Source organism: Corapipo altera, unplaced genomic scaffold (assembly GCF_003945725.1).
Source record: "Corapipo altera isolate COAL_440 unplaced genomic scaffold, ASM394572v1 24b, whole genome shotgun sequence".
Lineage (NCBI taxonomy): Eukaryota > Metazoa > Chordata > Aves > Passeriformes > Pipridae > Corapipo > Corapipo altera.
Window position 1 is genome coordinate 2901305 of NW_020884888.1, and position 21471 is coordinate 2922775.

The following is a 21471-nucleotide window of genomic DNA, read 5'->3' on the forward strand; positions in this document are numbered from 1 at the left end:
GCCTGCACACGTACTCTTTGAGACTAGGAGTCCTCGTACAAAGCCCTTTCCAAGTATCCCTCCAAGGGATGCTACCACACCCAGCACCATCATCCAAACCGCCGATTCCAGCCCAGAACAACTCCTATTTTCTGGGAGGAACCTCTCTGACTCTCATCCTTTTAAGTCTTTGGGGAGCACTTCACACCTCGCAGGGAACCGCCATCTTCCAAACACCACCAAACCCAAATTTCAGTGCTTTCGTACATAAGGACCCTCTCGGGACTCAGCCTTCCTCCTCCCGGGCCACCTCCTCCGCGCTGCTGACTCTCTCCCGCCTTGTCCTTCCCCAGCCCGCACGGTTCCTCCTGGGCTCTCTCGCCCGCTCTGCCCTTCCCCAGCCCGCACGGTTCCTCCTCGCTGCCCCGGAGCAGCTCCCGCAGGGCACCGGCAGCACTCGGACAGGGGAGGGGGGCGACGAGACCCTCGGGGCGGCCCCAGCCGGTGCGGAAGCCACAGCTCCGCCACCCCCACGTGACTCCCGCCCCTCTCCGCCGTTGGAGAAGCTCCGGAGCGGCGCGTGGCGGCCGCCGTACCCGGAAAAGGAAAGGAAAGGAAAGGGAAGGGAAGGGGCGCGGCGCGGCGCGGCCGGCGCGGGCGGGCAGCGGTGGCCGGGCTCAGCCCGTCCCGGCGGCGGGCCAGGTAACCTCTGTCTTCTTTTTCTCCTCCCCTTCCCGCGGCTGCTGCCCTCTCACGGCCCGGGGCCGGGCCTGCCCCAGCGCGGCGCTCAGGGCAGTGCCGGTGTCCGGGGCCGCCGCGGCGTTGGCAGCGGGGACCGTGAGCGCGGGCGCGGCTCCTGCGGGTCACGGAACCACAGAGCGGGTCAGGTCGGGAGGAGGCAACAGTGGAGCATCTGGTCCAGCCTCCCTGCTCAAGCAGGGCCGTCCTTGAGCACATGGCACAGGATGGTGTCCAGATGGTTCCTGATTGTCTCCAGTGAGGGAGACTCCTCAACCTCTCCGGGCAGCTTGTTCCAGCGCGCGGTCACCCGCACAGTAAATAAGGTTCTCTTCATGTTCCGGTGGTACTCCTTGTGCATCAGTTTCTGCCCATTCTCTCTTGTCCTGTTGGTGGGCACCACGGAGAAGAGCCCGGATCCATGCTCTTGGCACTCCTCCTTCAGATACTCGTAGACACTGATGAGGTCACCTCTCGGCCGTCCCTTTCTGCCGACGATGTGGGGTTTTTAAGGCTGACTAATCTTTTAGGAAACTGAGCTTCTCGGCTTTAGGTCATGTTCTCTGTGTCTCCCTGGAAAAGAGCTGAGGCAGCCCTCGGGCGTAGCCCTGCACGCAGCCTCCACAGCAGTTCATTCACAGCCTTGCCGGAGTATTTATATTTATGGGATGAAACACATAAACGCTTGTGAGTGTCTGGTCCACAGCCATGGTCTGCCTGCCTAGTGAAAGAAGCCATGTGGCTGTAATGTTAAAACGCAGATAGAACATGGCAGCATAACAAATGCATTTTTGTGGAGTGGTGGAAGCACTCACCCAGCTGGTTTGCCAAAACCTCCAGGAAATCCAGTGATTAAAGGTTGGGAATTTCGATTTTTAAGCAGGAGCATATAGTTTATACTACTTATTCATTCCTAAGAGAGAAATTATAGGGCTTCTTTTAAGCACAAGAAAACCCTAACCTAGAACTGAGTTGGTGCACCCTTGAGGGCTCTCACTGTTTAGCCAGTATTAGCAGTGACTCAAGTGAAGCTAAACAAAGGTAAGCTTGCACCTGGGGAGGTGTTTATGGCCAGTGACCTCACTGTGGTATGCAGCTTCATCTCCTGTTGCCTGAGGCCACACATCTGGGAAAAGTGCTGAATGCATAAGAAGTTTAAATGTCTCTCAGTGCATTGATGCTTTAAGAAGGGTTTGATTTTGTTGTGGTTTTTTTTGTTTGTTTAAGCAAATTATGAACTAGCATTACAGAGGAAGATGTGATCGGTTCTATGCAAACTGTTAAAATTTTCCTCTTTTTTTAGATTGTTTGCACTGCTAAAAGGGAACTGCAATGGAGAGTACGGTATCGGTTATTTTCCTTGTATCCTTTTCCATACTGCTGTGTGAAAGTTATCATCATGGAGTGGAGACTGTTACTGTTGTGCATACATCAGAGAGAGCTTTTCCAGAAAAGACAGTGGGCATAAATACTGACTTGGCAGGACTAATACAGAAGTTTCACCTTCAAGAACTTTTTCATCGTTATGGAGAAAACAACTCTCTATCAATTGATGGGTTTAGAAAACTTCTCCAGAACATAGGTATAGATAAAATGAAAAGGATTAAAATAGGCCATGATCATGACCATGATCGCCATGATCATGACCATGATCACCACGATCATGATCATCATGATCATGACCATGACCATGATCATGATCATCACTTTCACCATAATCATGTTTCGTCGAGTAAAAGCTCCGAGAAGACTGCTTGTCCAAACCATGAATCTGATGCTAACAAAGACCACAGGAGCAGCCACGTGAAGGAACCTCATAAAGCGGAGAATGTGGAACACCAGCAGAACTTTGTACGCAGCAAGAACACCGTTAATGAAATAATGGCATCTGTCATCACTGCTTCTGGCCACTCCGAGGTGCAGAATGTGCAACCTGGGGAAGTCAAGACAGTTGCTCGTTCAGGGCTGACCGGCCCCAGTGCCGTCAACGTCACGGGCGGCCGCAATGCGAGCTGGCTTGCTGTCAGCAAGGCAAATGAATCTCGGGCTTCCCCGAAGGAGTCGGAAGGAGGAAGTTACCTGTATTCTAAACTGAAAAAACAAAGCACTCAAGAGGTGAGTCCGATTCTGTTGTATTCTCAGGAATCCGGATCCACTGGGAATGTTGTCATGGCTTATTTGTCCGATGCTTGTCGTTCAGCTGGGTGCAAGCTTTGTGGTGTAACCATACCCGTGGCAAAACACATGCAAACAACTTTCCTTGAAACTTAACATTTTGAAGGAATATTGTGTCGTGTTCACAAGCTTAGAGGAAAATTAAGTATAAACGTATACTTTGCTTAATATATTTACTATTTATATAATAGTTTAAAATATTACTAAAAATGAAATACATTTAAAATTTAAAACTTGCAGTTCTGCCTTAAAGTCAGTCTCTGTCTTGTTTTCCTAATAATATGATGAAAGTAAAAAGATCTAGTTAAAATACTCTCATTCTTATCAAAGCTGTCACAGCTGTAATAGCATAGAACCATCTTCCTTCAGCCCCCTCCCCATCTTTAAGACTGTATATAGAAACCAACTGTAAAAAATATTGTGTCAAAAAGTTATCTAGTACTTAAAAATAGTAAAAAGTAGGGCCAATAAAGTCAATAATTGTGTTGTAGACAGTTTTCTTACACAGTCAAGTCCTTTTCTGTTAAAGCCTTTAAAAGGCAATTGGGGTCTTAACATTTGCAGCCATGCCAGGTAATTCAGACTGGATGTTGTGTAACGTGTGACTGTAGGTATTGAATTCACAAGTTGTTGCTGTGTTCTGCACAGTCAAAGCAGAAGTACTACTGTTCTTTAAACTTGGTGAGACTACATGTAGGTCATCCAATGGGGATCTCTTTACTAGAGGAAGCGTATGCAGAACATGCTCTGTGCAAGACTTTCCATAGTAGTCACTTCTATAAAAAGGTATTTGACCTTGTTATAGCTTCCTTGTGTGGCCTTTAAAACAGAATGAAAAGTATTAGGCCTTTTCTATTTATACAGCAAAAAGCATCTGACCCACTTGTGCTGAGAATGAGTGATAATTACCTACCAGGACTCCCAAACGAGCTTTCTGGGAGAGGAAAGGGGTGGAGGGACATTTTTCACTTAAATTGGTCTGTTAGCAGTTTTTGAGTTGTGTTGATACAGCTGTTTTTATATGGTACCACTGCATTTCAATTAGGATGGGATGTGCAGTCCTTTTAAGGTACGTCATGGTATTTTGGTTCTGGTTAATCTTTAACATACGTCTTATTTCCGCAGTGCTCAAATGCTTCAAAACTGATGCAGTCACATGGAATAGGCACTCAAGTATTGCTGTCTGCTACAGAATTTAGTTACCTCTGTCCAGCTCTTATTAATCAGATCGATGGCAAGTACTGCATAGTCCATGCAACTAGTGAAAAAGCTGAAACTCCTCCCAAAAGTTACTCTCTGCAGATAGGTAGGTTGTTTTTTAACATCAAAGCTTAATGGAAACATATTTCAGTTGGTTATGAATCTTTGTGGCTTACCTGTGATCAGAAGTGTTTGATAACAGAAACGTTAAGCAAACAAAATCATGTACAGCTGTTACTTATTGTTGTTACTGCTTTATTTTTATTTTTTTTTTACCAGCCTGGATTGGTGGCTTTATATCCATCTCCGTCATCAGTTTTCTTTCCTTACTGGGTGTTATATTGGTGCCGCTGATGAATCGTGTATTTTTCAAATTTCTTCTAAGTTTTCTTGTGGCACTGGCTGTGGGGACCTTGAGTGGAGATGCCTTCTTACACCTCCTTCCACATGTAAGTATTAATTACTGTTTCATTTCTCATCTCGGATAACTTGACACCTGTCTGTAATACTTAATGATAATTTTAATCCCTTTTAATTAATACCAGTTTGGTGAGTCACTTTTCAGCCTTGTAAAACAGATAATGTGATGGAATGGTTTTCCATTTGAAACTGTTTGTGTTACTCATTTCCATCCTTACAGTGCAAGAACTTCACAGCATTATCCCTCTCTCTATTTCTTGTTTTTAGTCATATATATGCTGCCAAGTCACTTATTGTTCCTTGTATGGAAGAATTTTGCATAAATGTTCTTAGTTGTTTTTGGCAATGTTGCCTGTTCTTTTCCAGTTTAATGGACTTTACAGATAGTGGAAATTGCGCACTGAACACTTCAAATGTGGAATAGATAATCAACTATTTTCTGTTATAAGCCACTTATGGTGATGGCTTATCTACAGTAATTTTTTTATCAGAATCAAGCATTTCTGAAGTCCAGGGAAAATATTACTTGATAGACTTTAAAGTTGTTTTTATGTAATATGAATAATGAAATAAGTAGAAATTTAGCAATCAAATTCCCTTCTTGAAGCTCTCAAACAGACATTTTGCTGTTCCTCTCCCAAAAGTAACTTGTTCCAGCTTTCAGAAAAGTATAAGAATGTAGCTTCAGTGAATGGGTGAATACCAGACCTGTTCTCAGTCCTTACAGTGTTTCTTCCCATCAACAAATTTCCAGCCAGTGGATTTCTTTGTAATTGTTTGAGTCTGTATGCAGAGCATTTACCCTGTGAAACTTGTCAAGTCTGGCCTCCAGACATGAGGAAAATAATATGAAAAAATACTTCGTTTCTTATGTTATGGTTCTTTTGAATGTAACAACTTTCCACCTTTGGTTCTCCCTTTAGTCTCATGGAAACCATCACCATCACCATGAAAAGCCTCTGACTGAACAAAACAAAGGCTCTATGCACAAACATCCTGCATTTCAAAGTACAGAGGAGAGTGCTTACCTGGATTCTACATGGAAAGGACTTACAGCACTTGGAGGCTTGTACTTCATGTTTCTAGTGGAGCATTTGATCACTTTAATAAAGCAGTTTAAAGACAAGAAGAAAAAGGTAGGAAAACTACTACTTTGAAGCTCTATTGTATTGCATGCTCATTTCTGGAAACACTTATTAAAACCCTTTTATGAGTATTATATGTTTTTGATTTAATAGCGATAGCTGACTTGATTAGCGTTACAATTTCATTTATGTTGGTGATACATATACTTTTAAACTGCGTGATAACCTTTTTGTGTTGTCCCATTATTAAGGGCTTTTAGCTATTTCCGTAACCAGACAATGTAGTACAGGCTTGATATCACAGTGAATTGTTTAATAAGCAAATGTGCAAACGTCCAAATGCACCCTTTGTTTTAACAGAGTGATTTATGAAATCACTGTTCATTATTGACTTCCTTCTGACTGAATTTTGGCAGGTTATAAATGTTGGTAACTTGCCAATTACTCGTTCTTTACAGACTAGTGTAGCCAGGAAAAATGAATGATGTAAAAGCTGACTCAGTAAAAAAAGATACAGGAAAAGCTGGTGATATAATAGAATCATAGAATGTTTTGAGTTGGAAGGGACCTTGAAGGTCATCTGGTTCCAACAATCTTAAGCTTTACTTTGATCATGGGAGGTTGTGTTGGTGTGGTTTATACTGAAGCTAAACTAACTGTGAGCTTTCCCTATCTCTAGTTAAGTTTATTTGACAGGAAAGAAAATGAAGAGTTTCAAGCAAAGCAAGTATTTTCTGTGTCCTTCTCTGAGCCACAGGAATGAATCTCCTGTTAGACTAATTACACTCTTCTAGATAGTCAGTCTAAATTGTTGTGATACAGACATTAGTAAACAAGGATTAGAGATTTTACTTGGTTTTCCTTCTGTACATTATAAAAAAACCGGTTATATTGACCTTACAATAGAAAAGAATGAGTGGAATAACTTCTACTCAGTATTTGATGTGTTTTGCTTCTCAGCTAACCCCTCTGCTTATTCCTTGTGCAAAAATGTGGTGTATTTATGCGTGTGGGCTTGTTGTTTGTTTGTGGGGTTCTTTTGGTTTTTTTCTCCTCTCCTGTGGAGCCTGAGGAATCCTTGTTGTCTTACACTTAACTGGGTTTCTAATATTCCTCTTCTCCACTCTTTAGATGGCCTCCATGTTGTCCTCTTTCTATGCAGGCTGCATAAATGTTGTGAATATAATTTTGCTTATGTATATCCTGAAAAATAAGTACAATATTTATAACTGCAGTATTTTCTTTTGGACTAAGAAAAAAAATGAAGATGATGGAGAAAGTAAGAAGTTTTCAGCAAATGAAGAAAAGTTAGATGCAGATGATCGTAAGTCTCATTAATATTGCACAGTTGTTATTTTGTGGCAGAGCTGTTTAAAAAACACCTGATTGATGGCAGCTCATAGATCTGCTTCTTACTGTAGGTTGGATAACTGCCTGCTTGAATTCTTTCCAAAACCAGACCTGCCTGTGCTTTGATATATAGAGGACTAGCTCTGTTTGCTGCTTTCCTTTAAAAAGGATCAATAGGTTGGAAGTGGAGAACTCACAGTTTTGATACCTTAAGCCTTTTAATTATGGATTTAGCAGCAGAAGTTGAAGTCATCCTGTGAAGCTCTTCTGGCCATGGCTGTTGCAAATACAGCTTTACCTGCTGGCTTCTGCACTTCTCTTTAGACTGTTAGATGTTATATGTGTGATTAATTATTTAGATTTCTGTGTATTTTAAGTCTGGATTTTGTTAGTTTGATTATTTATAAGGGTGATAATCTAAAATTCTAGATATTACTTGAAGTATTCGGAGTGCAAATGATCATATATCCCCAAGGTCAGGCTTTAATCCAAACCACACCTCACTAGATACTTGTTAGCTCTTGTAGCTAAAGGAGACGCTCAGTTTTTCAGAATAATTTTATAACTAATGAAAAAGTTGTCTCTAAGGTAGAAAACCCCCTGTGAATTTATTCATTTAATTGCAGGGGAAGAATTTTGCAAGTTTTAGGAGTTAGTTAAAATAACTAACCTTAGTGTGCCTTGATGTCTATATGAGGATCTCTCATGGTCTGTGTTGATGACTTTATTTCTATGTGTTTATTTTTCAGGCGTAAAACCAAAGTGCATATATTTATATGAAATACAGGAGTTTCCAAATTTATCTGTAACGTAACCCTCTTCTGTGTCCTTATTCTTCAGCCCTAAGATGAATAAATGGCACATGCTTTTCAGATACTTGGTCCTTCTGAAGCAATTGAACTAACACCCTTCATGCTGTGAAACTGGGACTTGCAGCCTTATGCTGTTGTGTTTAAATTGCACTGGGTCTTAGATTAAAAGCTTTTTTACCTTTTAGGAAGCATTTGTGGCCATAATGTAAGGGCTGTTTCAGCAGTTGGGGACAAAAACTGAAAGTTTTTCTTATTTTGAACTATTGGGAATTATCTCTGAAAACTGATTAAAGAAAATAAGTTGTGGAAACCCTTAAAAATAAAATTTCTTGTGCAAGAACCTGCCTTATCACTCTCATCTTCTAGGCTAACTGGTTTGTTCTTTACCACATCACATGTTCAACTTGTTTGTTTGTTTCTTCCTAGGTGTTTTTAAAAATGTATAACATTTATACTCTGGGTTTTTGTAACAGGGCCTGAGGGCTATCTAGGGACAGACTCTCAAGATCCATCAGCCTTCATGTCTCAGCAGCCAACTGTACAAGAGGAGGAAGAAGTGATGATAGCTCATTCTCATCAGGAGGAGGTTGACAATGAATATGTGTCCAGGGGCTGTAGAAACAAATGCCATTCTCACTTACATGATACCCTAGGACAGACAGATCATCTTAGTCACCATCACCATGACTACCATCATATTCTGCATCACCATCATCACCAGAACCATCATCCCCACAGTCACAGTCAGCGCTACTCACGCGAAGAACTGAAGGACGCGGGGATAGCAACTCTGGCATGGATGGTGATTATGGGAGATGGACTACACAACTTTAGTGATGGGCTAGCAATTGGTGAGTGTTAACTTGGACTCTGCAGCTTTGTTATATGTGAAGACAGTGAAGTCTTCTTGCTGTCACTTATCTATAAGGAATGTAGCTCATTCATTTGTGAAGCCTAAACTGCTATCCAGTAGCATCTCTGAATAAGAAAAATCTCCAGTTTAGCAACATGGAGGTCAGTTAGAAATGAAACAGAAATTATGTGCTTACAGCTGTGTTTCTTTAGGAAATCCATAGACTTTGTTATATTTTCTACTTTTAGCAAAGTTAAAGCTAACATTTTTCAAAACTAAAGCTAGGCTTATAAAACAGTATTTAGGACTGACTTTTTATTTCAAAACCTGCAGGTGCTCCACAGTTTTTTTTAATCCTAATTATTTTTATGACAAGCTTGTATTTTTCGTCTCATACAAAATAACTATGTTTTTTTTACTTCAGTCAATCCACTAGTGTCATTGGCTTCTTTACTTCTTTTTCTCTTCCATCTTCACTTGCTATGCAGCAAGGTCAGGTTCTATACTTGGCATATCTGTCTTTTGGGCCCTGGTTACATGTCATCTGTCATCTCCCCTCCCTGGTGAGTAGGGAGATGGGGCCCTGGTTTCAATCTACTTTAGCCTGAAGTTTACCCAAATGGATTAGGCAATATATATGTGTGATTGCTGTGCTGTGGGAGGTAGGCATGCATTCATTTTTGCTGTAAAATTAATTTAGTCCAAATCACTGCGTTTTTCAGAGTGCTTTTACGCTTTTACATAGCAGTCATGTCACATCCAGATTTTCAGATCTTACCTAAAGATCCCCTAAAGAGCAGCATTGCAGTTCTTCCTAGTGCTTGTACTGACCCTCCAGAGAAGATCTGTGCTGCTTTTTGTATCCTAGGAGTGTGTGAGTAGGACAGTAGTTAGCCATTACCTGTCAGAAACGTGATTCATGGAGAAGATACCAATGAAGTCACTGTATGTTGCCTTTATGCAGATTTTTGGATTAAGAATACCTATATCAATTGTAGCATTAACAGTTGGACTTGATCTTAGGTCTTTTGCAACCTAAATGATTCTGTGATTCCAGAAGTAGTTTTCTTCAGATGCTCAGTGTACTACCCTCAGTCTCTCTTCTTGGAAAAGGTTTTAGAAAAAATTTATTTTCTTAAACAGCGGTCTGTCATAATCTACTCAGAATCTTGTTCCTAAAGTTGAGCTTAATAGTCCATTTTTTAAAAAATTTAAAATTGTATAAACAGTTATTTTATTTGTAAACAAAACATGTTTCTTTTTGTTCCTGTTTTTTCGTGTCCCTGTTCTTCCCTTAACATGTTGTAGTTGCTCAGTCTTTTTTGCTAATGCTTCAGTGAAAATATTTCTTTATCACAAAAATAATAGGTTGAATATTTTGTTTTGGACTTCTGTCTGGGAGGTCAGGTTTGGGGATTGTAATTTTTTCTAGGAGAGCTAGACTACTGGTATTTTGAATTTAAAAGGTTAAAGTAAGTTACAGAAAGTGAAGTCAAATCAGTAATCTTCAGTTCTTATGCTAATCTTTTCTGATCTTGACTTTTGTATTTAAGACTAATCTTTACAGGTATTGGATTCATTTCCAGCTTGTTTAGGATACTGGGGGCAGTTCAGCAGTATCAGTCTTTCTGTAAATTTTATTGTAGGACAAGTTCATTCTTGTTTGAGGAGAAAACCCAATAATAACTATTTTTTCACAGCAGTATTTGCAGTTGTTCAGATTCAGTCAATTCCAAGTATAATGTGAAAAGAGACTTATTTAATCTCATTTTTGATGAAAGTTGAAGCATGAAATGTAAATTTCTGAGCAGATCAGTAGTGAAAATGTGGTAGAAGGAAGATTTGCATACAAATGACACACAGAATCAATTAACCTCCTGGCATTAGGGAGATTTGAGAAGGAGTTATGACTTTATAGTTATGAAGGGAAAAGTATGAGAAAGGTTAATAAAGGCTTATTGAAAGGGAGAGCAATAGCTTTTAGAAGTCCTGCTGTGTAGCTTGTTCAGGCTAATGGAAATATGGGTTTCTTTCAGTTCTGTATGTGCTTAAAAGTATTATGGAAAAACATTGGTTTGATGGTGTCGTGAAAATGCTACTTGTGTAGTATCTTACCTGTGTTTAAAAGATGTGAATGCTTCTGTAAAGATAGCTTTAGCCACCATAACCCTTTGTTTAAGTTCATTCACTCTGTGAATTGTTATTCATGATTTCCATCAGTTACTTCTTTCCTCAGATCTGTTCTGCTAATTATGTAGGCACAAGTTTTAGAAGTGCTTATTTTTTTATTAGAGCATGGAACAGTTGCATCTGACTCATTTGTACAAAATCATCATCTGTGATTTGGACTTTTCTGTGTAACTGCAATTAAATAAGTAAAATGCAGAACCCTATTTTTACACTAGTCTTGCATATAAATTTTTTCCTTCAGCTTTTGAAAGAAGTGATGTCTTTAAAGTGTATTTTAAGATACCGATGATGCTACTAAGTCAACTTATTGATAAGGGGTAGTGCCAGATTTACTAATGTCATCTTCAGTTTGTTGACGTTTCAAGGCTTCTTTTTAGCAGTGAAAAAGTAAAAATAGATATTTTTATATAAACTTGTACTTTGGTTACTTCTTACTTTTCCTTCTTGAACTTTGTAAGAATTAAGTTTACTGTGGTCTTGTCTAAAGCTCCAATGCTTGATGTGTCACCTCAGAACTTACTTTCTCTCGATTGCCCCCCACCTTAGTGTCATCTGCAAATTTGCTCTTGGTGCCGTCTGTTTCATCCAGATCATTAGTGAAGCCACTGAAGAAAATGAGTTGCAGTTTTTGTCCTGGTGAGCTCTACTTCTTACTAGCCAGCCTTCCGGCCCTGTTAGCTCAGCATTCGAGCCAGTGTGCAAGCTCATGTTTCCTCTTTGCCCAGATGAGACTGGCTGTAAGAGATAGTGTCAGAAATCCTACTAAAGTCAAGTTCTGTTACATTCAGTGCTGTCACTGTCTCTATAGTCAGTTATTTCCTCAAGCTGGATGAAGCATCTGGAGAGGGATTTGAAGAGGATATTCAGCATGATCTTTCCAGGAACTCAGATGGTGCTGACTGTTCCCTAAGTCCTGTTCTTTGCCTTTCTTAAAGATGGGAATAATGTTATCCTTTTCTCAGAGTTCCACCAGGGCCTTCCATAGCCATGGTTCTCCACAGACTTGTGGAGACTCCACGAGTCTGCAGCTGCAGCTTTGTAGTCACACTGGTCAACTCTGTCAGCGCCCTTGAGTGTGAGTCCCATCCTGGCATGTGTATGAGTGTTTCCAGTTTTTTCTACATATCACTCAGCTGTTGCTTGTGTGGTTTGCTGTGCCCTTGGGATGGTGTTGGGATCTGGCTTTGCCAATGAGGACTGAGAGGAAGGCTGTGCTGATGCTTTGCTCTTTTTATGTCTACTGCTTGTTTCCCTTCCTGATCTGTCAACAGACTGGAATTTTTCCTGAATCTTGTTTCTCAGCTAGCATTCTTGTAGAACTGTTTCTTGTTATCCTTGGTGTCTTGTTAGTTTTAGCTCCAGCTGGGCTTCAGTCTTCCTCCTTTTTGTTCCACTGCTTTTAACTTCCTTGTTGCCAGTCTTTGTTCTATTTCTTGTGTGCTTCTCTTTTGAGTCTTAATTCATTAAGACACACTGCTTAGCTGGGCATGTCTTCTGTGAGTGTTCCTGCACCAGCCACCTCTTCTGGGCACTCTTTCCCTTTTGACTGATTCCCAGGGTATTCTGCACTGCAATTCCTTAAAGAATTCAGAGTCTGCTTTGTTAAAGTCTAGAATCTTAATTTTGCTTCCTCCTTTCCCAGTCTCCTTCTGTATCCTTAACTCAGTTACCTCATGCTCTCAAGATGTCATTTTTTGCTGTATTTGCCATCATTTTTTCCTTGGTTTGGTGCAGTAGCATCAATTAGAAGGCTAATCCTGGCTGGCTTTTCTGTCATTTGTATTGAGGAAAGCATTAGCAATACAATTAAGGGCCATCCTGAATTGTGTGCCCAGTACTGTTACCTTCACAGCTGAAAAATCTTCTGTGAATGATGATGTCCTGTGTTCACAGGTAGCCTTAGCCACCACCTTTTCTTGGTTAGGTGGTTTGTTAGCAGTACTCCAGGCTCTCTTGTGTGCCAGCTACTGTGTCATGGCCTTGTGGCTCTTTAATTGCTCATTGGCAGCACCTTGTTTGCTGGCAGGCTGCTCTTAGCAGCTGAAGAGGAAGCTGGATGTGGTTCTGCACCCTGGGGGAGGCTCTCCATGCAGCTGGGGACCTCCCATGCTGCGTGAGCTGTAGTTCAGCTCTGCAGCTCTGCAGTGTGCTGTGTCCTCCTCAACTGCTGCCAAATAAGAAAAATGGCAAGCAAAAGGAGAAACAGAGAAAACCAGAAAGATGGGGACTGTTGGACTAATTTAAGGGGGTTTTGTGTTTTTTTCTTTCCTCCACTTAAAGTGTAGTAGTTTGCTTATATTCAAGCTGCCTGGAATTCAGTCTTTGACTGTTGATTTCGTGTGGCTTACACAGCATCTCTTACTGTTGAATTGACTTTTTTTCAAGTGCTGACTCTCAGATGTAGTCGAACTCCTTCCCTTTGTATCTTAAAAAAAAAGTATTGCATTTTTTGGGAAGGGTTATGTTGTGGAAAGGTATTAGTTCAGAAATAAGATAGTGAAATGTGGTTTACTTTACCTGGAAGATTCTGAAGGAGAATTTTGAAACCTACGAATTGTAAACAACGCTTCAGTTAAAGTTTAAATACTTCCACAAACAGAAGAATAACTTGAGTGAAACTAATATGTTCTAATATGATACAAGCATGTGCAACGATGCTTCTGCACTTGATGTCTAAATATGCAGTAATGTTTTGTTCACACCTTTTTTTTTCCTGTCTCTTCATAGGAGCAGCCTTTACTGAAGGGTTATCTAGTGGTTTAAGCACTTCTGTGGCTGTGTTTTGCCATGAATTACCTCATGAGCTAGGTAAGACCCCAGTATTTCCGTATGCTGCATGTATATGTTCTTAAAGGTGGATATAGGAGAATAAGTGATTTTATTCTGTGTCTGTGTAAAATTTGATCAGCAAACTTCATCTGTGTCAGGTTGTCTATTCAAGAAGACTTTTAATTTACTTAAAGATGTTTCTAAACATTTCTAAATTGAAATCATCTTTCTTTTAAAAATCTGAATATTTCTGCTACTTTGTTTAAAACTCTGCCTCTTGCAGTTGCTTACAGCTTGTTCTGTCTAGTTTAGTTGTAGTTTTTACTCTCCTTGTATATAACATAAGTTGTGAATTGCCAGGAGGATGCATGACAGAATTTGCCTTTCTCACATCCCTCTTTAATTTTATTCTTGTGCTTGTGCTGTTAAAAGAAGGTCATGATTGGTCAAACTACTTTCCGCATAACATTTGCTGCTTTTTCATTAAGTTTTGCAAAGAACTGCTGTAGCTCTAAATTAAACTTGAAACTACTTAGAAATGTTTCCTAGAAATAATTTGTCTTTCAAGCTTAAGTGATTTAAACTCATGTGCTGTCCCATGAGATATTATTTTTGTGTTTTACAATATAAGTTCAGTATTTGGCCCTTTTATGGGGCAGCTTGTGGGAACAGGACAGATCTGCTTAGTTTAACCCGAGATGAAACTGAGCTTCCCAATTGTCAAATCATTTTGAATGTGCAACTGGTGTTTATTTCTTAGCCGTCATAGTCACAGTCATACTGGGTGTATAGAATGAAGAAAGAAAAGTTTGCTTGCACTTTAAGGTTTAATTCCCTAGAGAGCAAGAACATTCAGTTTCATTTAAAGGAGCTTGTAAACCAGTATGTGTAAACATCAAACTCTATATTAAACAGCTTGATATATTTGTGCAGTAATGTTATGCAGAAATAGTTATTCTGGGGAAAACATACCTGATTTTATGACTTGGGAGGAGTTGAGTCTTGTTCATATTAATCATGGAATCTTGTATTAATTACATGTATTAAAAGTTGTTAGTTCAGATATACAAAGTAAATTCATGTTATGAATCTGATAGATTCAGCTGTTCTGTTGGGCTTGGAAATAAGAAAAATCTTCTAAAGTTTAAATCATACTTCTTTAATCAGCACAGAAATCTTGATAAGAAATACCTTCTTTAGCAGAGGACATGAAGTGGCACAGGAATATCGAAACAAATGGGACTAGCTGAAGTTAGCCGGGATTAAAATTGGATCATTGTTGTTAATGCTAAACAATGTTTATAATATACCAGTTCATCTTATCAGCAGTATCTTTTAGGAAAAGCTGTTGTAACAAATTACTCAACTCAGCTTTGAAGATCACTTTTGTTTGTTTGTTTACTTTAACTGGAGATAATTTATATAAGCTTCTGTTACTCTGGTTTAGAAAAAAATCTGTTCGGAATTACAGGAAATCTGTTTCTGGCTAGGGGCCTATCATTTCTTCAAGTAAAATTAAGACACTAAGGATCATTTACAGAAATTAACAAAGAAATTATTTAAAAATTTATGAAAAGACTTAAAGGACAAAGAGCAGTTACAGGATAATAAATGGAATAATCACCATTGCTTTATGGAGTCGAGTGGGAATATTTTATTTTAGGGACTTCTTTAGAATGCTCATGCATATCAAGTACTGCAACATTTTACAGTGGTGGTTTAAATGCAAACTACACTAAGATATAAAGCTCCTAAAGAACATCCAAAGCAGGGCTATGAAGATGGTGAAGGGCCTTGAACGGAAGCCATACAAGGAGCAGCTGAGGTGACTTGGTCTGTTCAGCCTGGAGGAGATTGAGGGGAGACCTCATAGCTGTCTACAGCTTCCTCGTGAGGGGAAGAGGAGGGGCAGTGATCTCTTCTCTGGTGACCAGTGAGAGGACCCGAGGGAGTGGCCTGAAGTTCTATTACGGGAGGTTTATGTTGGATATTAGGAAAAGGTTCTTCACCTAGAGGGTTATTAGGTACTGGAACAGGCACCCCAGGGAAGTTGTCACAGCACCAAGCCTGACAGAGTTCAGGAAGTGTTTGGACAATGCTCTCAGGCACATGGTGTGCTCCTTGAGGCTGTTCTGTGCATGGCCAGGAGTTGGACTTCCATGATCCTTGTGGGTCCTTGCTAACTCAGGTTATTCTGTGATTCAGTGCAAAGTTGCTTCTTCCAAAACTCCTAAGACTTTAAGGTTATAAACTTAGAGTGTTTGCTGCTGTGTTTGTTTGCTGTGCTTCGTGTGCACCCTTTAATTTTCTGTCCCCCAGTGATTTCTAATTTTATGAAGGAAAAAGAATAAGACAAATAACAGCATAGACAGAGCTTAGTAATCTTGTAAGTAAGAGAACTGTAAGTAAGAAAATACTACAATAATTACCTGAGAGTGAAAACTTTGGGTGTTTTTTTTCCTTCCCCTGTTGTAGGAGATTTTGCTGTACTTCTAAAAGCCGGTATGACTGTCAAGCAAGCTGTGCTTTATAACGCTCTGTCTGCTATGCTGGCCTATCTTGGGATGGCGACTGGGATCCTTATCGGTCATTATGCAGACAATGTCTCAATGTGGATATTTGCACTTACTGCTGGCTTGTTCATGTACGTGGCTCTTGTGGATATGGTAAGTGGCTGGACTTACTTGAATTTTATATAACACAGTTTAAGAATTAATGCTAATTTTTTCATCTCAAATTCTTCCATCTTTTCTCCCTCAATTAACTTTCTCTGTGCTTGGAGGTGCTAATGAGTGTAAGTGCTCAGTTAAATGTCAATGTGAAAGTGCCTTTATTCAGATTACTGTAGGAACAGGCTCTGTTTTCCCCTTAGCTGTTAAACAGAAGCAGTTAACAGCAGAGGTAAAGAATTTTCTGCTGACAGTGGCCAGTATAGCCAGTAAGACTGCAAGTTGCACGCTGTAAGCACCACCAAATTTGCTCCAACTTTTCCATGAAATCATCTTGGCATGAAGACAGATATTTTTTAAAAATGTATATTGTACCTCCAGAAGTATGTTTGTACAAAGTGGATATTTGTGAAAGCTCAACTGTCATTTTAAGAATAAAACTCTTGGCTCAGTCAAATCACTTATTAAATAATCATATCCCGAGTCAATGGTTGACTTAAGACATCAGCATAATTGTCATGAAAACAATAATTAGAACACTACTGGTTCTCTCCCTCTGTAAATATGAAAGTAGCCTCTCACAGTGTTGTCCATGTTGAGTAGCACCTAATTCAAGGAGCAATATTAATGCAGTCGACAAGAAGAATGAGAGGAGTAAGACTCCTCCACCTTGTGCCTCATGGTTGAAGAACTGGGTTTGAAGTAATTGTTTGTTTTGAAGGCATTTAACATTTTCATGTTTGTTTAGGTACCTGAAATGCTCCACAATGATGCCAGTGATCATGGATGTAGCCGGTGGGGATACTTCCTGTTACAGAATGCTGGGATTCTCTTGGGTTTTGGGATAATGCTGCTTATCTCAGTGTTTGAACATAAGATTGTATTCAGGATAAACCTGTAATCCTGGCTGCCAGAAAGACAGCTCGGTATTAAATTATAACTAGTAGGGTTTTTTTCTATTAAACTCCTTATTGGAGAGGTACATTTGATATAGACTAGATATTTTTATTGGTGTGCTTTGTTGTTAAGCCCTTTCCTCCCTTCTCCCCAGATAGAAATGAACACTGTAAAGTTTTGGGTTTTTTTACTTGGGATTTAGCATTGCTTATGGTACTGTGGAAAGTGGTACACTTAGTAAAACACGGTTAAAGTGCCAAATCGGTATTATCTTTGGGGTTAGGTTGGTTTTTTTACTAAACTTATTTACTGTATGTAATTATATGTAATGTTTTTTTACTTCAACGGTTTGGTTGGTTTAGAGAGGCAAAGCAACAGTGGTTTTTATTTTAGCACAATCAAAATCAGTGGATACAAATCACAGTGAACAGTGTGAAATGAGAAAAAGATGAAATGGTTAGCATGTGTTTATATTGGTAGACATTCATCTCTTCATCCACCTAGTTTATATGGATTTGCAGTGGTGGTGCTCTTAACAGCTTGTGGATTCCCTGTGTCTTATTCCAGTTGGTTTCTACTCCACACAAATTAATATGAAATAATGTTCTAAGTGTTTCCATCAAATGTTTTACTTGTTTCATCCCTTCTGATACCAGTTGCTTTTCACTGATTTGTCAAATCAGCAACAAAAGTATAGCTATGAAATTGTAAAAGTATGGCTCTAAAATATCTGAATTTCATTAAAAAGGCTTTAAAACCAGTGGTATATCCCACTTATATTACCTGAAATGACAAAGGTGTATTAAACCTGTTTTATATCAAAGGGAGGAGTGGTACAGGCTGAGATAAAAGTCATTTACTATAACAGTTTCCTGAAGTAAAGTGTTGGTTTACTTTGGGAAAATGAGCTGAGTGGGAGAGCTGCCTACTTCTAGTTCAGTATGATTGCACACAAACTGGTGCTTTGCAAGAACTAAGGCTGAAAAATACAAAATACCAAAATTTCTTTGACAGCATATCTAGGGAAGCAGCATGTTAAGAATAATAAGCGTAGACTTAACTATGTGGTTTGAACTTAATATTTTTCACGACCCTGAATGTAACTGAAGGAAGAAGGCTAAAAAAAACAATAGCAAAATAAATAAATTCTGCATTTGCAGGGAAGGTGAATGTTAGACAACTTTTGTTTGATTACTAACTAACAGAATTATAGTATCTTACTAGCTAGCTTTAAAAATCCCAGAAATATAACAATTAGAACTTATTTCTGATCCACTGCTTCAAATCATGAGCTGAATAAGAAGCTTGGACACCACAGAAGTGTTTAATGATACCTGATGGGTTGAAACAGTCTCTTGGTCTGTCATACAATGGAAGCCAAAACCTATTCTATCACCTCAAAAATAGATGTTTTCAATTAATTGAGTGGTTTGAGAGTTTTTTATTAGTTGAGAAATGAGTATCACAGGAATTTTTGCAGCCAATGGAATATTAGCTGCTTCTCCTCCTTCAGTCTTTTCTGAGGTTAAAAAGATTGAGGTTTAATCTTCTGCCCACAGTGATGAAATGCTGTTCAGTGCCTCCTTTGAAGCCAGGGGACTGAGAAAGGTGTACTTCCTTCAGCACTGCTAATGCATCCTGAAAGCAGCACTAAGCTATGATGAGGTCTTACCACCTCCCCTATATTTGCACATGTGGGAACCCGTGTGTCTCCACTTGGTGAGCAGTTGTTTGGAGAGAAGAACAGAATTTCCTTTTGGAAGCACTTATTTTCCTCCTCCTAAACTAACTTTTCATCACCAGAAGCTACTCTGGTGCTGGGCTTTCATCTTTAGTAAGAACACTGACAAAATGTAGGTGCATTATCTCCCTTCATCAAGCAGTTTACATTCTGTATGTCTTCTGTTCTATGCTATTGCATTTGGATTAAGCCTCTGGACTTTTGTTAGAAGCACACCTCTGAACAGAGGAGTTGTACCATGGTACAACAGCCATCTGCTATGTTTTTATAGCATCTCCTTGATCACCCATCCTGTGCTGTCTTTACTCCTTTCTTATAGCAGTCATATTCTAGTGTTCCCAAGCTTGAATTAGTAGTATTTATAAGTATGATGAAAAATGGATATATATCTACTCATTGCTTCTGCATCTTCCATGCACTTAAACTGATAGCTTATTTGAACTCTCAGAAGAGAAGGTAACCTGTTTTTTTCAGTCTTAACTCTGATGATAATTCTGCCCTTTCTTCTATGTTCATTTAACTTCAGAGTAGCTAAACTCTGCATATTAAACTCACCTGCTGATCTTCATCTTTCCCTTTCCACATCTAGTGCTTGAATACCATAATCTTTGGCTCATCAAAAGCTGTTTCATTTCTGCTATCAACGCCTCCCTTTTAGACACACATACACACACTAAACCTGTCAAATGGAATTTTTTCATGCCTTTTCCTATACTGACCTCCAATCTTGGCAGTCCCACCTCATTCCAGATCTCTCAAAATATAGCTGCTTTTCCCCTGGAGGTGTTCCTGATATCTCTTTATTGGAGCTGAATGTATGATTCTTTGGGGTGATCTGATTTCACCCTGACCTGTCTAAACCTTTGCTAGGGTAATAGTGCTGGTCACCATCAGTGCTGATGTGCCTCAGTTTGTGCTCCAGTACTGCTCCTCATGGGCAACACATATTCCTGAGGAAAAAAAGTCAGCAAGACTTGTCCCTTCCTTTCCTCCAGACCTCTCATTGTGACTGTTCTGCATGATGCAGTTTCTGGGATGCAGCCTCACTGTGTCCTAGCAGGCTTTGTAGGGCTTGGGCACTGTGTTTACCCAAGGTGTGGTAAACCACCATAAATACCACGCACTTCAGCCCATGGGGCTTTCACCTTCTGTCCTGCACTCTCAGCTGCTACAGAAATTGGGCATGCTCCACCTCTGTGGTCCTGAGGGATTTCAGACTTGGATGAGCTCAGTTTGCTTTGAATTTTTTACTAGCCTACAACCATAATAGCTGCCAGTTCAGCTGGACTTCTGTTGTCCACATACTGGATATGACACAGGAAGCAGACATGTGGCCCAGTGTTGCTCAAGAGACTTTAAGATCAGTGACTAAATGATGGAGATAAATCTACACATTTCAGACAGTGTTTCCAGTGGATTCTTGGCTGGTTTTTGATGTGACCAACTGACATTAAAATATCTGCATATCAAAACGCATTGCTAATGTAACAATATGAAAAATGAATGGCCTTTAGAGCATGTGGGTAGAAATGTCCTTAAACTAAAAAACAAGCATATTCCACCTCTTTAATGATTGATGGAGAGATGTCCCTGACAGACAGCTGTCCAAACTAGTAATTGAGAAGACTATAGACTGAAACTTGCTGTAGGTTTGTACCAGCAAGATGTCCAAAGGTTGTTTGGTTGGTTTTTTGTTTTGGGTTGGTTTGTTTTGTTGTTGTTTTATTGTCAGCCTTATAAAGTAGAATCTGCATCTGTTGCAATGTACTCATGTTGAAAATATTCGTGGTTTGGCCAACCGATGGGGCAGAGCCTCTAAGCAGCCCTTTTATGCATATATTTTTCTGCAGCAGTTTGTAATGTGCCTGCCTATTCTGACTGATAAATGGAGGTGTCTGTTTTGTGTATCTGTCTATAGCTTAATTATGGTACAGACCTTAATTTTATGTGCTGTTACAGCTGCCTTTAGTGCCTGCGCTAGATGGGGGTAAATGGAATAGGCAAACAATGCTGGAATCAGTTGTTTGGGGTTTTGGTAACACTTTCTTCTAATAATTTTGGCCTGTATTTGTACAGAAAAGGTGTCATGTAGTTACTACGTGCAGCGAAAGTCAAAACAAAGGAGTGGAAGTTCTCACCTGCCTGGCCTGTCGGGTTCAGGTGCCAGTACAGTTTCTCTGCTCCTTTGTGGCTATATGTGATGGCAGGTGTGTATTTATGTTTATCTAAAACACAGCGAAGGCTTAAATGGAACTGAGAGGCTAAAATGGAATTCATCGAGGCTCTCCTGCTGCCTGAACTGAGACACCAGCACAACTAAAATTTCTGTGTAAAATGTGGCTCGTTGTGTTTGTGTGCCAAAAGCGAGAAACAAAAGGATGTTTTAATGAAATGTGCTGTTTACTTAAGGTACCTTTTTTGGCGTGTATATATCATGACTGTTGCTGTTACCGTATTGCTGTGTGCTAGAGAAAATAAACCACTGAACCAAATGCTGGGTTTTGAGCGTCTTTCTTACTGACGTAGAATATGGCGAAAGGTGCTACATCTTTCGTTTACCTTCTCGGGGCGGGGGGGGGGGGGGGGGGGGAAA

At 39.9% G+C, this 21471-nt stretch overlaps 1 protein-coding gene across 1 annotated transcript; it reads left to right on the forward strand.

The window, feature by feature from the left end:
• Positions 1 to 613: 613 nt before the first annotated feature.
• Positions 614 to 21370, forward strand: SLC39A6 (solute carrier family 39 member 6). Its single transcript, XM_027644003.1, has 10 exons — positions 614 to 681; positions 2021 to 2832; positions 4018 to 4198; positions 4372 to 4541; positions 5436 to 5648; positions 6852 to 6921; positions 8233 to 8610; positions 13530 to 13610; positions 16047 to 16237; positions 16989 to 21370. The coding sequence occupies exons 2-10, from the start codon at positions 2050 to 2052 to the stop codon at positions 17139 to 17141; spliced, it is 2220 nt and encodes a 739-aa protein (XP_027499804.1). The 5' UTR covers positions 614 to 681; positions 2021 to 2049; the 3' UTR covers positions 17142 to 21370.
• The last annotated feature ends 101 nt before the right edge of the window (positions 21371 to 21471 follow it).

Coding starts and splice junctions, on each gene's coding strand:
- SLC39A6 (XM_027644003.1), top strand. CDS start 2,050: ATGGAGAGTACGGTATCGGTTATTTTCCTTGTATCCTTTTCCATACTG. Junction 2,833..4,017: donor AAAAACAAAGCACTCAAGAG/GTGAGTCCGATT, acceptor TTATTTCCGCAG/TGCTCAAATGCTTCAAAACT. Junction 13,611..16,046: donor TGAATTACCTCATGAGCTAG/GTAAGACCCCAG, acceptor CCCCTGTTGTAG/GAGATTTTGCTGTACTTCTA.